This window comes from Trachurus japonicus, chromosome 17, assembly GCF_045865225.1.
Source record: "Trachurus japonicus isolate A0001 chromosome 17, Traja_1.0".
In the NCBI taxonomy this organism is placed as follows: domain Eukaryota; kingdom Metazoa; phylum Chordata; class Actinopteri; order Carangiformes; family Carangidae; genus Trachurus; species Trachurus japonicus.
The window spans coordinates 9,282,079-9,297,423 of record NC_140923.1 but is presented as its reverse complement, the minus strand read 5'-3'; the positions used below and the strand labels follow the sequence as shown (position 1 = coordinate 9,297,423).

The following is a 15,345-nucleotide window of genomic DNA, read 5'->3' as shown; positions in this document are numbered from 1 at the left end:
CAGTGTTGCCAACTTGGCGACTTTGTCGCTAAATCTGGCGACTTTCCAACCCCTCTTGGTGACTTTTTTTGTCAAAAGCGACTAGCGACAAATCTAGCGACTTTTTCCCGTGATATTACAAACGTTTCTGGACCTGAAATCACGTTATCACAGCTGTTTTCAACGAGCAGCGGCGCTGCCGCGGGCACTCACAGGTATTCAGCCTACACACAGTAGTGTCACGGAGCTGCCTCCGCTGCATTCAGAGACGCACTGCTCCACGCCACAGACATAAAGAGCGCCGCTGCCCGCCCCCCCCCCCGCTGAGATAATGACGTCATTTAGCGACTTTTAGCGACTTTTACGACAGCCAATAGCGACTTTGCTTACTGAGGAGTTGGCAACACTGCCCACCGTCACCGACAACTAAAGCCTCGACTGGTAACAAGCATTAGGGCCGTTGTGAGCTAGCTCGATGCTAACTTCGGCTAGCGTAGCGGTAGCGCCGGTTAGCATCCAGCCGCTAACACCGTCTTCACAGCTCACCGAGACGGTATAAAAGCATAACACCAGAGGCTCGGTGTTGGTGACGGTCGGCTGTCGGCCCACGGCTCCAGAGCTTCACTCAGACTGTGGCTGTGTTCGAAATCATCCACTCACTCACTCACTCCCTATCCACTACATCATGTATATGATATAGTGGACTACATCATGTACACGATGTAGGGAACGACGGGAGGAGAATTCGGACACTAGACGGTAATTTTCTGGACGTGGTTGCGTCAGCTGATGCGCCAGGTGTTGCTGTGACGGAAGCAGACGCGCCGAGAATCATGTAAACAAACCATGGATGTATGAAACAAACCGGACACATAAAAAATAAAATAAGAAAAACCAGACCCTTGCGGGAACATTTTAGGATGTGATTCTGTGTGGTTGTGTTACTCGGACAATAAACTGTTGAAATATCGGAAGTTTGGTTTGGTAAACTACTGTTTTGTGTCCCGACCGTGAGCCGTTAGCGGCTCTGTGGCTATGCTCTGTGGCTATTAGCTTAGCTCGTCAGATCGTATTTACTACATATTCTACTACAGTTTCTTAATTAGATTGATTTAATGTTGCCTGTTAATGTTGGGATGCTGCTGCCCAACTCCTGCTCCTCAGGCGAGGCAAACGGAGCGAAGGCAAATATGTCTGAGGAGTTTTTTTGGTAAATTGCCTAAATAAATCGTAGCTAACATGCTAATTAGCTTCCTCTTCTTCTCTGGCAAAACACGACCGCATTGCATTGTGGGATACGGGAGTAGAAAGTAGTGTACATCGCTTGTTCACTCAATGTTGCGGTGCATTGTGGGTGTTTTGTCATCCACTACATAGTGGATTAAATTAATTGCGGAGAATTCGAACAACACTACAAAATGGCGAACACACTATATAGTGCACTACATCCGTGATAGGGGGTGATTTCGAACACAGCCTGTGTTTCCTTCCCTTTGTTGTCATGACAACGGCTGCTGTCTGGGGCAGGAGGCTACACAGCTTAAATTAACGAAACCTTGAGTTTAATCATATCAAAGTCACTTCTGGCATCGTCTGCTCTGAAAACACAAACTCTGACAGGAACAACAAAGACAGTTAAATAAGAGCATGTAGCTACACCAGAAGACTTTTTGTTTTATTTATTCAATTTATTCTGCAGAATAAAGGACAAAAATTAATAAATGCAGCTTGAACTTGATGTGAGAATCTACTCGTACTAGTAATATATAATTTTTTAATGTTCACCTCAGAGCAAATCTGACAGAGCCTTTACTTTAATTTGAACCCGTTGTTCTGCGGCTCAGTTACCAGCCCTGCTGCTGCTGCTGCTGCTGCTGCTGCTGCTGCTTTAACCCCGCTGTGGCCTCATATAGAGCAGGTTTTAACATCTCCAGCGTGATGACGACAGATCATGTAAATCATTTGGGGAAAAAAGCAGAGAAAAGCTTCTTTGATGTTGAGCTGCTCAGACTCTCTGGACTCTCCGGCCCTTTTCTTTTTTTTCTTTTTTTTTTCTAAGTGAGAAGAAGTTGGAGAATAGAAGAGCGTCGTCGTCAGTGGCTGGAACTGAGCCACCGAAAAATAAGAAATAAAAAAAAAAACTGAGCAGGCTCGAGGTTTCTTACAAATTCTTCTTCGCCTGCCAAACACTAATAAATCATTCTGCTTGGTGTTTTCTTATTACGACGTCCCGACAAACAACCATGACACACATTTCACCGATGCTGCTCCGACTATGAAGCGATTCCCACACAACCATAAATAACCACCAACACACAACACGGGAGGTTGTGCACGTGTAGAGCTACTGTACACGTGTGTGTGTTTGTGTTTGTGCATGTGTGTGTGTCGACGGAGCAGAGCACCGCTGGGAAATCATCTGGATGCTGCTGCTGCTGCTAACAAGCTGCTATCTGGTTAATGATGAAGCTAATGAGCACTTAACGAGGTCAGAGAGTGATGAGGGGACAGAGGGAAGTGTAGCTGCTGCTCAGACTCAGACTCAGACTCAGACTAACGCCTCCCCGTGTCTCTGTCATTAGGACCTTTAGACGGTTTTACACTGGAAATAAGTGCAGAGAGAGAAGGAGAGAGCAGCTCTGATAAATGATCCCTCATTACAGTGAAGGACCACAGAGCAGAGGAGCAAGGAAAAACCTTCACAGACTCACAGACATGCACGGCTGCAGATCTAATGGAGGCAGCAGTGTAGCTTTTAAGGTGGTATTAACATGATTATGGTGCTTTTTAATAGAGAGAGGTCACTTTTAGCCTCCTGAATGCAGGGGTATATATGTATAATAGTAATAGTGTGAACAATCATTATGATTGGGATGTGTGAAGGGGAGGTATGAAACCCAAAATGGCTTATATGAAAACCTCACCCATGAAGAACATATTCAAAAAACAAATTTGTTACAAGTAAAGACAAGTAAATAAGGAATGATTTAGAGGATAACGAAAAATAAGTAGAAAAAAGTTAGTGATTATACAGTGAATATAGGAAAAAGAAGGAAAAATACATGAATGAATGAATGAATGAATAATGCAAAACAATGGTTTGACCCCAACCAGCTTATACGCACACACATAAACACGAGCTGTGGTTGATATTGTTTTTGTTTTTAATGTAACTTATGTTTTTAATATGTTGATGCATAATTATTTATTTGACACTGGCACTTTGCACTTTATATGTGTGCAAACACTTCATTATTTATTGACACTTAGCTCTTTGCTGCCAAACGAAATGCCGTTGTATATGTTTTTATGCAACGACAACAATAAACTTAACTTAACTGACTGACAAGGTACTTTTTAAGAGCCTTTTTAAATGAAGTTACATTTTTTTTTTTTTTCAGATAGTCAGGTAGCTGATTCCAGAGACGTGGACCTTGATAACGTATTGAAAATTGCTCAAGAGCAGCGTGTGCATGTGTGTTAGTGAATGGTTTTTTGGGAGGAGGGAGGAGGGGGGAGGGGGTTTTATAGCTCACTTCTTACTTTATGTTTTGCAGTAGCGCCGTACCCTGCACCTCCACCGTTGTACTTCCATACATCACTTTAACAGCTCTACAAAGGGCTTTTAGATGTCATCTGTGTTTCCGGAGCATTATAAAGATAGCAGGCTGATATTCCCAGCAGAGACCGACCGCTGGCGCAGGCAGAGTAATGTGTTGCTGCTGCAGCTTTAGCAATGAACCCCGGTGTCATTACCACAACTCAGAACAATGGACCGCGACGGAAACGTCTATATACCGTAGTCCTGTTCACACACAGACACACACATAGACACACACACACACATAGACACACACACACACATCTCCTCTGCACCTCTGAGCCGGGTCACACTGGGTCTTCTCAATCTGCATCCACAGCTTTTCTTTTTTTTTTTTTACTCTCAAGGAGACTCGCTGATGAGATCACGGCGACACGCGGTGACATCGACACGCCCCCTGCAACTGATTAATATTCATGTTTCATGTTTCTTTTTTTTTCCACAATATCTTTATTTGAATTTTAAGCAGCATAGCAAAGGGAAATACAGTCTTTGACATTCCTGCAACATGTCATACAGCATACAGTATGTTAGCTGCCTTATTATGTTCAAAACACAACATAAAACAAATAATCACATAGAACACAGAGCAGTATGCTTCTCATGTTATTTAAGCAGATGATTTACACCACTTACTGTAGTGAAGTCCTATCAAATGATACAATGAAAAACTACGGGTATCTGAAAGAAAAAAGAAAAAGGACAATAATAAAAAAATAAAGATAATAATAATCACGATCTTGGAAACTGCTACGTATATCCACAGCTATCAGTCATTGATCTGATTGTCTGTTATGTCTGAGTCCTTGACATATTCAATGAAGGGCGTCCATATACATTCTAATATGTGTTGTTTGGCCTTCAGTCAGTGATTCTTTCCAGTGGCTCGACAACATCTGTCTAAACCATCGAGTGGTTCATGTTTCCTGTTGGTTTATCTCCGTGGTGATGATCATCTTCCTCTCTCTCTCTGTCTCAGGGCAACGTGACCTTCTCTTGTGCTGAGCCGGTTTCCGTCGCCGTGACGTTCCCCGGCCCCCAGAGCTTCCTGCGGTTGCCGGGGGCGACGACCGCGGCATCAGGGGGCGTGTCGGTGTCCGTGGGGTTTCAGTTCAGGACGTGGAACGAGGCCGGGCTGCTGCTGACCTTTGACCTCCCTGGCCACGGCGGCGTCGTCTGGCTGCACCTGAGCGACGCCCGGCTGCGGCTGCAGGTCCACCAGGCTGGCAGGGCGCCGCTGGAGATCAGTGCAGGTCGGTCCAACGGCCTGTAAGGCAGGATCAAACCACATGATTTTCAGGGTCGGGCCTGATTATGAACATTGGGAACGAGAATTGGACGTGTGATTTAATGAAAATACATCTGATACAGGATATAAATCCTCTACATTAGACTTAAAATAATGACAACATACAAAAAATAAGGTAACACTTTACTTGAATAGGTATTCATAAGATTGACATAACACTGTCATAACCATGACATAACAGCTGTCATAAACATCAATGAATACTTCTGCTGTCGTTAAGTGTCATTCGGTAAGTTATGTCACTTTTGATGCAAAGTTGACATTGTTTGAGATGTTCCTTGTTATGAGAACTTGACATCATTTTTTAAAGTTTGTCCATTAGGTCTGCTATGACAGTTTAAATTGTCTTTATGTCAAGTTGTCAGAACAAAAACATCTCAAACAATGTCAACTTTGCATTAAAAGTGACATAACTTACCGAATGACACTTAACCACAGCTGTCATGATGTTTATGACAGCTGTTATGTCAATCTTATGAATACCTATTCAAGTAAAGTGTTACCAAAAATAAATACAAACTTCAATAACCCATACATAATATCACATTAAATACCGTATTGACCCGAATATAAGACGATATTTTTTCCGTCAAAAAAAGTCTGAAAAAGACAGGTCGTCTTATATTCGGGGTCTAGATATTTATATATGCAAATCAGCGGGTGACACCAAACAACGTCTCTCCAAGCAAGTCAGGGCTTTTCTTCCTCTCACACTCACACACACTAGTGAGATGCAGCTGCATCTGAGAGGATGATTGCGCGTGTGTGCGCCAAGTGTGTGTGTGTGTGTGTGTGGGTGTTGCCCCTTCGCCACACAGCAGAGCGCTGCCACACAGTTACAGCTCAACTCGACTCGGTTTAGGTCATTTTAATCACAGCTGACTCCTTCACAGTTCCTCCGGGGGCGGGGTCGTCATATCACAGCGGCTACGGCCGCGTTGTCGCCGGGGACAGGGACACACCGGACACGGAGGCGCCGAATAGCTGCGAAGCGCCGAGAAGCTGAGCCAGTTTCCTTTCGGGGCTCATGTTAAACGATTGTGTCGTTCACACCAGACGTCCTGCAGCAATCGTTTCGGTGTCTGGTCTATTTTGTGCGCGAGCTGCGAGCGATCGCGTCAAGCCGGCAGGTCAAACAAAGAAACACGAGAGAATCCGCTCAACTTTCAAAATCAAAACAATTTTCAAAATAAAACACCGCAATTGATGCGTGTGCCTTTTTGTGTTTACAGAGCGCAAGAGAGATGGACACACACCTACACACATTCAGAGAGATCAGTGGGCGCTACAATCTACCAGAACGTTATTTCACAGATACTGAAAACATGATTTTAAAAAGATTAATTTTTTCTTTGATTTTGTCTGAAAAAGCTATTTTTCCAAAGACAGGTCTTGAAAAAGGGGGGTCGTCTTATATTCAGGGTCGTCTTATATTCGGGTCAATACGGTACATATAACAGAATAATCCAAAAATTATCTCCCACATTACCTCAAAGAAACAAAACAGCAACAAAACAACAGTGTAGTGTAACGTGACTAACAAACAGCGATTTTGAGTGTACAACGCTGTACGACGGCTCAATGGAAAGTCGAGCATGTTAGCTTTTATTTTGCATTTCTTCGCCTTGTCTGATATCTCCTATGACGTGAATCTTGATGTTGACCAATAGGATGACAGAGCTCTGACGCATTGTTTACACACAGTGAACACGTCCAGGCACAGAGGGATTAAGTAGTAAGTTAAAAGACACAGAAAGGCATATCGTCCATAATTCTTTTTAAAAAATGCTTAAAACACTTTCCAAGAAAAGAAAAGTATATGATAAACTGTGAGTAAGTAAAAATATGATAAATAAATTATAAATTGTGAAATATAGAGCCGACATATAGAGACAAACAATGCACACACATTCACATTCACACACTGCGGTATGTTTGCACTGTGAGAGGAAGCAGGAGAACCCACATAGATAAAGAGAAAACATGCAAAATCCACCCAGAATCAAACCAGGACCTTCCTGCTAGGTGGCGAAAGTGCTAAAACCCCCTCTTCCCCCCCGTCCCATCCTCTATCTCAGGCCCTGGTCTCATAAAATAAAATAACTCTGTGTGTTGTGTTATTGTGTTTTATCAAATTGCCTCCATTTTCCTTTCTCTGTCAAGTAACTTGTACAGAAAGCTGCCGGCGGCGGCATCACAGGCTGCTGCAGCTAAAACAGTTTGTTTCATCATCAATACATCTGACCAGGATTAGATCGGTTTATAAAATGTCAGATAGTTGTGGAACTGCTCATCGTTCCTCCCCTGATGCACAGGTAAACATATTCAGTTTGATTTTAAAAAGGTCAAGCTCAAGGTCACGTTTACTGATGTAGCACCTTTTAAACAACCGACTGTAGGTGTTATACAGAAAATAAAGAGTAATAAAATAATACTAGTGTGCGTTTCCAAAATACAGTTTCAACAAAGACAGAGATAAATACAAATGTGAAAATACACAATGTGCATAGAGACAAAACTGTACATTCAGCTGTACATTCAGGACAAAGTTTTGTCTCACACGGGTCCAAAAGCCCGGGAGAAGAAATGTGTTTAGGGGCAACTACTGCAAAAGCTTGATTGCCTCTGTTGTTTTAGCCTGTATTTGGGCTCATCCAGGTTTAATTGTTTAATGAATTTGCAGAGCTCAGAGCTCTAATTGGTCAGTGAACATGTGAACAGTCAGAAACCCAAAGACGTTGAGTTTGCTCCTTGTAAAAACTGAGGAAACGAGCAAAATATCCAGATTTCAGAAGCTGCAAACTGTGATTCTTTGTAAATTTAAAAAGAAAAATTCACATTACCGGTGAATTACTGGTCAGGATTGTTACAGTTACATTCATGTGAAGTCCAACAACTCAATATTTGTCTCAAGGACGTTAAAACCAAACACTTTATTTAGATTTTATCTTCCTGAACAACCAGCGGTGATGTTTTCATCCCTCAGGTTCGTCTCTCAGCGACGGTCAGTGGCACTCGGTGGAGCTCACGTCTGGACGAGGACGTCTGACGGTCGCCGTGGACGACGGGGACGGGGGCGTCGCTCACGGCAACCCCTCGTTTCCCATCGCGGCCGGAGGTCAACTCTTCTTCGGCGGTAAGAGGAGGAACATATTTGGATCTGACAGGGTATCCGCGGGGTTGTGAAAAGTATTAAAAGGTGATAAATCAATTTGGGTAAAATTAAGACCCGTAAAAAGTCTTTTCACGACTTTATAAAGTCTTAAATATTGAAGGTATTTTTTCTGAATTAGCTGTCCAAGAGTTTGAGTTGTAAAAAACATTGCAGAAGTGTGTGAATTTATTTGTTTTATTAAAAAACAAAGATGAACCGGTTCATGAAAAAGAAAAGAAGATTGTTGTTTTTGTTTTTTTGAGAGTTGAGCAATGTTTTTTTTCGATAAACTTTGCCTCTGATTTATTATTCCAGCCTATTATGAATTCTGGTGTTGTATCATAGTGGTCTAGAGTCTTTATCACAAAAACTAAAACTGTTCAGTTAAAAGTGTCACTGATGTAAATGGTTACAGCTTGAAGTGGTGGTGAGGTGTTAAAAAATGTTGAGAAGGTCTTGAAAAAGTCTTAAAAAGGTATTAAAATTAACTTCAAGATTCCTGTATAAACCCTGTCTGAACTAAACAAACTAAAACAGTATTTCTTTCACATGAGCGCTAGTCTGGACATCGATAATAATCACTTTAATTCATTTTCACAGGAGAAACACGGCATAAATTTACATTAACGATGCAAATTGCTGCTGAGAAGTTTTTATTGCCTAATTACGGCTCTCACTCATTCTGATAGTTAAGCTATATTAGGATTTTTTTGGATTTATTTATTCTCATTTTAGTAATATTTAACTAAAAGATGAATTTAATGCCTCTCATTTATAAATTAAACAATTTATTCCTGCCTTTCATGTCTGGATTTTTCTTCATTTCACCCGCACTCCCCCTTTTTTTTCCCTCTTTTGATCCCAGCAGCCTGCGAGGGCCCAGACTGTCACGCTAAATTCAACTGCTGCTTCGATTTTTTTGTTTCATTTATTTATTTATTTATTTATTTGCGTTTTGTTGGAATTATATCATCGGCTTCATGTTGCAGTCGGAGCAGAAAACTGACTCGTCTTCTTCTTTCCTGCTTCACCGAGCTTTTAAATGAACTTTGTCGGATTCTAACCCCTTAAAGACGCGTGTTAATATTTGATCGGTGCAGTTGGTGTCGTCAATACTCACCTCTATAACTGTGTGTGTGTGTGTGTGTGTGGCAGAATCAGATTTGGCTTCTGGCTGTTTTATGATGAAAGTTATAAGTCTGCTTTATCTCTTCTCTGTCCTTCCTCTCTCGTCTTTCTCTTAATATCTTCCTTCCTCTCCTCCGTTTCCCTCTCTCTTTCATTCTCCGTCAGCTTCCTCTGCCTTTTTTTTATTTTTTTATTTAATTTTTTTTTTTCTCAAATCTCATCTCTTTTGTCCTCTCGCTCCTCAGAGATATTACAGTCCCGGCCTGTTCTTTTAAAAGCTGGAGGCTTTTCATCACCCGGTCGCAACTTCCTCTTTTCAAATTAAAGTAACTACAAAGGAATTGGATCAGACTCTGACCCACCTGCTGTATATTTACATTATTCTAGTAGCTTTAAAAAAAACAAAACATAATCCACTACAAAATCATCACTTAGTGTGGTACAACTTTTTTTTTTTGACCGCAAGTGGGTTTTAAAGGGATAGTTCAACATTTTGTCAAATTGGCCCATTGCCATAATCCCTATAGTCATAGCAGTAGGTTCGTTACCTTTAATTGTCGGTGCAAGCTATTTTTAGAACGGCGGAGCAGAGCCGTGAGCTGCTCAGAGCTACGCTACAGAGGCTCATTATGGGATTTCTTGGTTTCCCTCATCACATTCACATTCACCACGCTATGAGATAATAACACAACGTTACAACACAGAGTTGTTTTAGAGGGAAATACAGAGACTGATGATGAAAAACTGTCCCTGAAGGCAACGTGCATCAGTGGTTTTGCATGAATTTCCCTCTAAAACAACTCTGTGTGGTAACGTTGTGTTATTATCTCATAGCGTGGTGAATGTGCAGCTCACAACTTGTCCACCAGAGCGTTGTGGAGTTGTTGGATTGTGTATTTGATGAGTTTGATGAGGGAAACCAAGAAATCCCATAATGAGCCTCCGTAGCGTAGCTCTGAGCAGCTCACAGCTCTGCTCCGCTGTTCTAAAAATAGCTTGCACCGACAATTAAAGGTAACGAACCTACTGCTATGACTATAGGGATTATGGTGATGGGCCAATTTGCCAAAATGTTGAACTATCCCTTTAAAGCCCACACAACTGTCTACACCACGACTGCACATTAATTAGTGTGTTTTCAGCCGTCACCTAAACTCCGAGTGAGTTTTAATCATGGCAGTGGGTTTGTTTTCCACTTTAGCTGTGATCTATCTGCCATTTGTGTTAATAGCTCCATAACACACAACCAATCGTCTGTGTTTAATCAAGTCGAATGGCGCTCGCTGTGTCGTCCAAGACAGACTAGTTTATTTTCCTCCAGGAACGTCTCGGTGAAATTAATAGCGGTTTATAAAACACGGGATACAAGTGAGATGTGAAGTCATCAGCGTCTTGAACCGTGTGTTGTTTTAGTTCCAGTTTGTGTATTTTAGGGGAGACCGGGGTTGGTTGGCTACAGGGGTTGATGGCACACCCCTGTTTTCTGGCCTCCTGTTGGTCACAGACTCACAAATGTGACATCAAAATGATCATCTGCTTGAGCTGCACTTATCTAGTTTGTTAAAACATCTGAAAATGACTGAGAGGTTCTATGTCCATTGAATATTTTCTCTTTAAAAAAAAAAGAAGCTAAAATCATTTACTGTTTAATGTTCTGTGTACGTGTTATCTTGTTCGTGGCCTTAAATGCCCTGTTTTAGTGTTATACATGCAAATATATGCATGCATATACATGCTATCTTCTTAAATTTGAATATATTAGAATAAAATTTCCTATTTATTATTATATTGGTTGCTTCATCCATTCATTTTTACATTGTGCCAACCAACCCCATGAAGTGCGCAGTATGATTTTATTCACAAATAAATTGATTTTAGAATATAACTGTGGACATTTAGTTAAAGCTGACACCTTAACCTTTCATTTAATGCTGGTTTGAATATTCTCACATAAATGATGCCAGAGAGCTATGGCAAAGAGTGAAAAGTGTAGCCAACCAACCCCGGTCTATCTCCCCCTCTTTATATTGTTGTTTCTCTCGGTTCAGGTTGTCCAGCTGAAGACGACGGTCAGGGCTGTAGAAACCCCTTCGACATCTTCCAGGGCTGCATGCGCCTCCTCACCGTGGACAACCAGCCGGTGGACCTGATCCTGGTGCAGCAAAGGCTGCTGGGAAACTACAGCCACCTGCAGATCGACATGTGCGGCATCATCGACAGGTCAGAACCACAAGGAGACTAATGGAGATAAGTCCGACCTGGTTGTTGTTGAAATCTAGGTGTTCAGTCCAGGTTGATGGACTGATTCTTATCCAGGTTAAAGTTTACAGATCATAACTCTCCGACCAAGAGCGGGGTTTGAACCCACCAGGTGTCCACTGCATTAGGAGCACGACCACCTTATCCACTGTGCCGTCCTGTTTTCCTCTCATGCAGCGTTCACATGGAATCAGGCAGACCTGCTGTACCATCCAGAGTATTTTAACCTTTTACCTTCTACTGCCACGGACGGGTGAGGGAATTTAACATAAGTTTCAATTTGCAATGCAACATCAAGAGGAATCAGAATTTTATCCCCATATATGTATACCTACAATATGATAATAACATTAAAGGTCCAGTGTGTAATAATTGTCAAGGTTTAGTGGCAAAATCTGAATATACTACCCATGAATATATTTGTATAAGTGTATAATTGCTATAATATAAAATTTGTTTGGTTTTCGTAGCCTTATAATTATTATTCTATACATATAGCGTAGGGTCTTGCTTTAGAGAGTGTCGCCATCTTGTACCGCCATGTTTGTACGGCAGCCCCGAACGGAAAATCCAGCCAACCAGAGAGCGCGTTTCACGAGTTTCACGAAGAAGAAGGAGGAAGGAAAGAAGAAGGAGGAGGAAACAGCAGCAACATATCCTAAAATGGTTTAGATCTTCACCTCATGGCTCCATGCTCCTGAAAGACTCCCAGTTGTGGTAAACCAGTTTTTTTGTCCTCGGAGGCCACCGTCACTTTGCCGACGGGAGGGGTGATCTAGAATCTGAATGCTAGATATCACGGTTTCCCCCCATTTTACACACTGGACCTTTAAATAATACACGATACACCATCGGCATAGCAACATATTGTCCTGTGTGTATCTTTTTGCCATTGTGCCGTTCTGTCACGTGGCTGTAGTCCATGTGAATGTAGCAGCAGCTTCACTTTCCACTGCAGGGTGATTAAAATTAAATCATCAGTTCTCTTCAGCCCAACCAACTGATCAAGGTCAGATCACAACACTAACAACACTAACTGTACGTATAAGTGTTGACAGTCCTATACAGACTCTGCATTAGAGCCTATATAAGTGTACGAGCAGCATGTTAAATTATAATTTGATGTGACAATTAAGCCGATTTTCCATTGACGGCAGCTCATGACCTTTAAAACCAGTGCTGCTGCTGCTGCTGCTGAGCTGAGACCTCGTTACAGTTCAATTTCTAAACCCAGTAAGTTAAATACCAGAGAGCCTGAGTCTGAAATGTCAAACATTCAGCAGTAATCAAAGCAGCGCTGCGTCCAAACCGTTACTGTTACTGCACATAAACACACATTAGATTCAACTAAGCTGTGTCTGCAGCACTTTAGGAAAAGTTCACGGCAAACACAGTTTAATAAATTTAGTGAAGAGTTCACCTCCGTTGTTTTTCCACGTGTCGTCGGCTCATTCGCATGTGGAAACACAGACCAGTTATTATAGAGACAGGGTTTGGACCCATATGAGTTTGATTCCAACACAGCCGTCCTCTTCGCTGCAGGCTTCTGGCTTCACACAGAGGGACTCGTGTTGTGTCACCTTGTACAGTTATAGTTGTTTTCTTTCAGGCTCTGAGCTGCAGCACGTTCAGTTTGACATAAAATAACAGACACAAAGTCAAAGTGGCAAGTTTGTCAAAGCTTTAATTTCATCATTTTTACATCAAACATAGACATGAAGGTGGTACAGTAGTGTTTGTGGTACTCGAGACCAAGACCACATTTTCTCGGTCTTGGTCTTGTCTCGGTTGAGCTGGACTCTGGAGTTTTTCTCTTTTTTTCTTTTTTTCTTGGTTCATGTGATGTAATTCAATAACTTTAACATACAGTAGCTAAATTTGTTCTACTAAAGTATCTGCTTGTGTGTAACCATCTGAAAAACTTGGCTGCACCAGAGTCGACAGTGGGAGGAAACTTCAGCAGGTTCTGTGCTGTGTTCTTCTGTTCAATCCAAACTTTGTTTCCATTAAATATGGTTTAGATTTTATATAAAAGTATCTTTTCTTTTCAGCTGAGGAATAATCCAACTATCAAGCCACATGATTATAATGAGTACCGGTGCAGTAATGGTCTTGAAAATGGTCTTGCATTGGTTCGGTCTTGGTCTTGGACTCGGTTTCAGGTTAGATGATCTTTTGATAGATAGATAAATACTTTATTTATCCCAAAGGAAATGATTATTTTACCCCGTGTGGCTGCGGCTAAAGTTTAGGGGTTAAGCTATTCTTGTTGTCTGTCCATGAACTCGTCATCATGTCATCAGAGAGCTGGAAAACAAAGTTTAACACCACAAAGTTCAGTATCAGAAGTTTTTTTTTTCCTCTCTCTCTCTCTGGAGCTGCCTTGATTGTTTTGTCACTCTGTTTTATACGAGACACAACTTTTGTGGAAGTGAAATGTAATTCTTCTTTGATTTTTTTGGCAGACTAATTTATTTGTGAGAGGAAGTGGTGCGGAGAGAAAGACACACACACACACAAACACACACATTCACACATACACACAAAGTGTTTCCATTAAGGAGTGGAGAATGATTGTTCAGTGGAGACCTGAGCTGTGAAATAACCGCTGACAGTCCTGTTTGTTTTATGTCCTCGCTCACATCTGACAAATCAATGTTTCTTCTCTTATTTTTCACCCAGAACAATATATATTATTCTCACTTGTGCATCATGTAAAGTACCATGGACGGCACAGACATTTTATAATTCATCACGTTCCACTTTTTATTAATTACATGAGGAGGTTTTTTTTCATTCCTGCTGTAGCCGTTTGTTTCCTCGGCGTCGGCCACGGTGTCGTCATGGCGGAGGGTCGGACTCGCAGCCGGTGGGTGTTGAGCTGTGTCCCTAGTGTCTGTGCAGGTTGAATGTGACTCCTCATTCCTCGTCTTTCTCTTTCCTTGTCCTGCCTCTGCTGCACCGACCGTCGAGTGCAGACGTAATAATCCTCCATCCCAGCCCACACACACCTTCACTGAAGCACACCACAGAGACACGGAGAGAAAGATACTATAAAAAAAGTCTGCAAGCATTAAAAGACCACCTGCCTTCCAATATTATATTATATATACAGTATATGATACTAAACTTTAGTTGTATGTCACTTAATTACATCATCATTTAAAGTGACTGAATGTTTTATCATATAATTGTAATACACAGAAGAACTGTAAAACCACGATCCAACAAGACTCTGATCCACGTTGGAGGATGAGATGAGATGAAAAGTCGTCCTGAGTGTGACATGAATGTCTAAACTAAATGTCACAGAAACTCACCCTGCTGTTGTTCAGATACATAAACACATGAAACAACAATAGTCATGTGCATCGTGGAGTCACAGGACAAACAAACTGGTCGTCTGGTCTGGTGACCATGGATGTCTGACTGCACCTCAGGTGATAGAGTAGATGGAGACCAAGAAGTCGTCTTATCTGCACCTGGACAAATAACTTATTAAGAATTATTATTATTTTAAATGAAACACCTGAGAGGGGGATGTGACAAACACCCCGTTTTCTGAACTCCTTCCTCCGGGTATAGCGTCTGTCTGTACCAGCCTGACCCAAGCTGTTGCATCTCTGAGTTGCATCTTTTTGAACTTAATCTATCATCTCCCGTCCGTTGTGCCAAAATACAGCAAAGACTTTATACATGACTTTGCGGACTTCCTGTCTGGTTTAAAATGTGCTTTAGAAATAAATCTTGACTTGACTTATACAAGGGGAAATGAGAGAAAACAAGGTGTTAAAGGGGAGCTATAGGTCCGGTTGCTTTTTTGCTGTTTTGGTCTCTTTTTTCTCTATGGCGCTACTGTTGAGTGCATATCTTCACTGTGGTAAAACTCACAGCTAACCCTCCTCCATGTGCATT

General features: G+C 41.7%; 1 protein-coding gene across 1 annotated transcript in view; it reads left to right on the top strand.

Moving 5' to 3' along the window:
• Nucleotides 1-15,345, top strand: part of LOC146970090 (contactin-associated protein-like 4) — a 209,853-nt gene that overhangs the window by 114,598 nt on the left and 79,910 nt on the right. Inside the window, exons 9-11 of the mRNA XM_085804603.1 lie at nt 4,560-4,833; nt 7,876-8,025; nt 11,220-11,391. Of these exons, the coding sequence (XP_085660729.1) occupies nt 4,560-4,833; nt 7,876-8,025; nt 11,220-11,391 (596 nt within the window). The remainder of the gene's footprint in view (nt 1-4,559; nt 4,834-7,875; nt 8,026-11,219; nt 11,392-15,345) is intronic.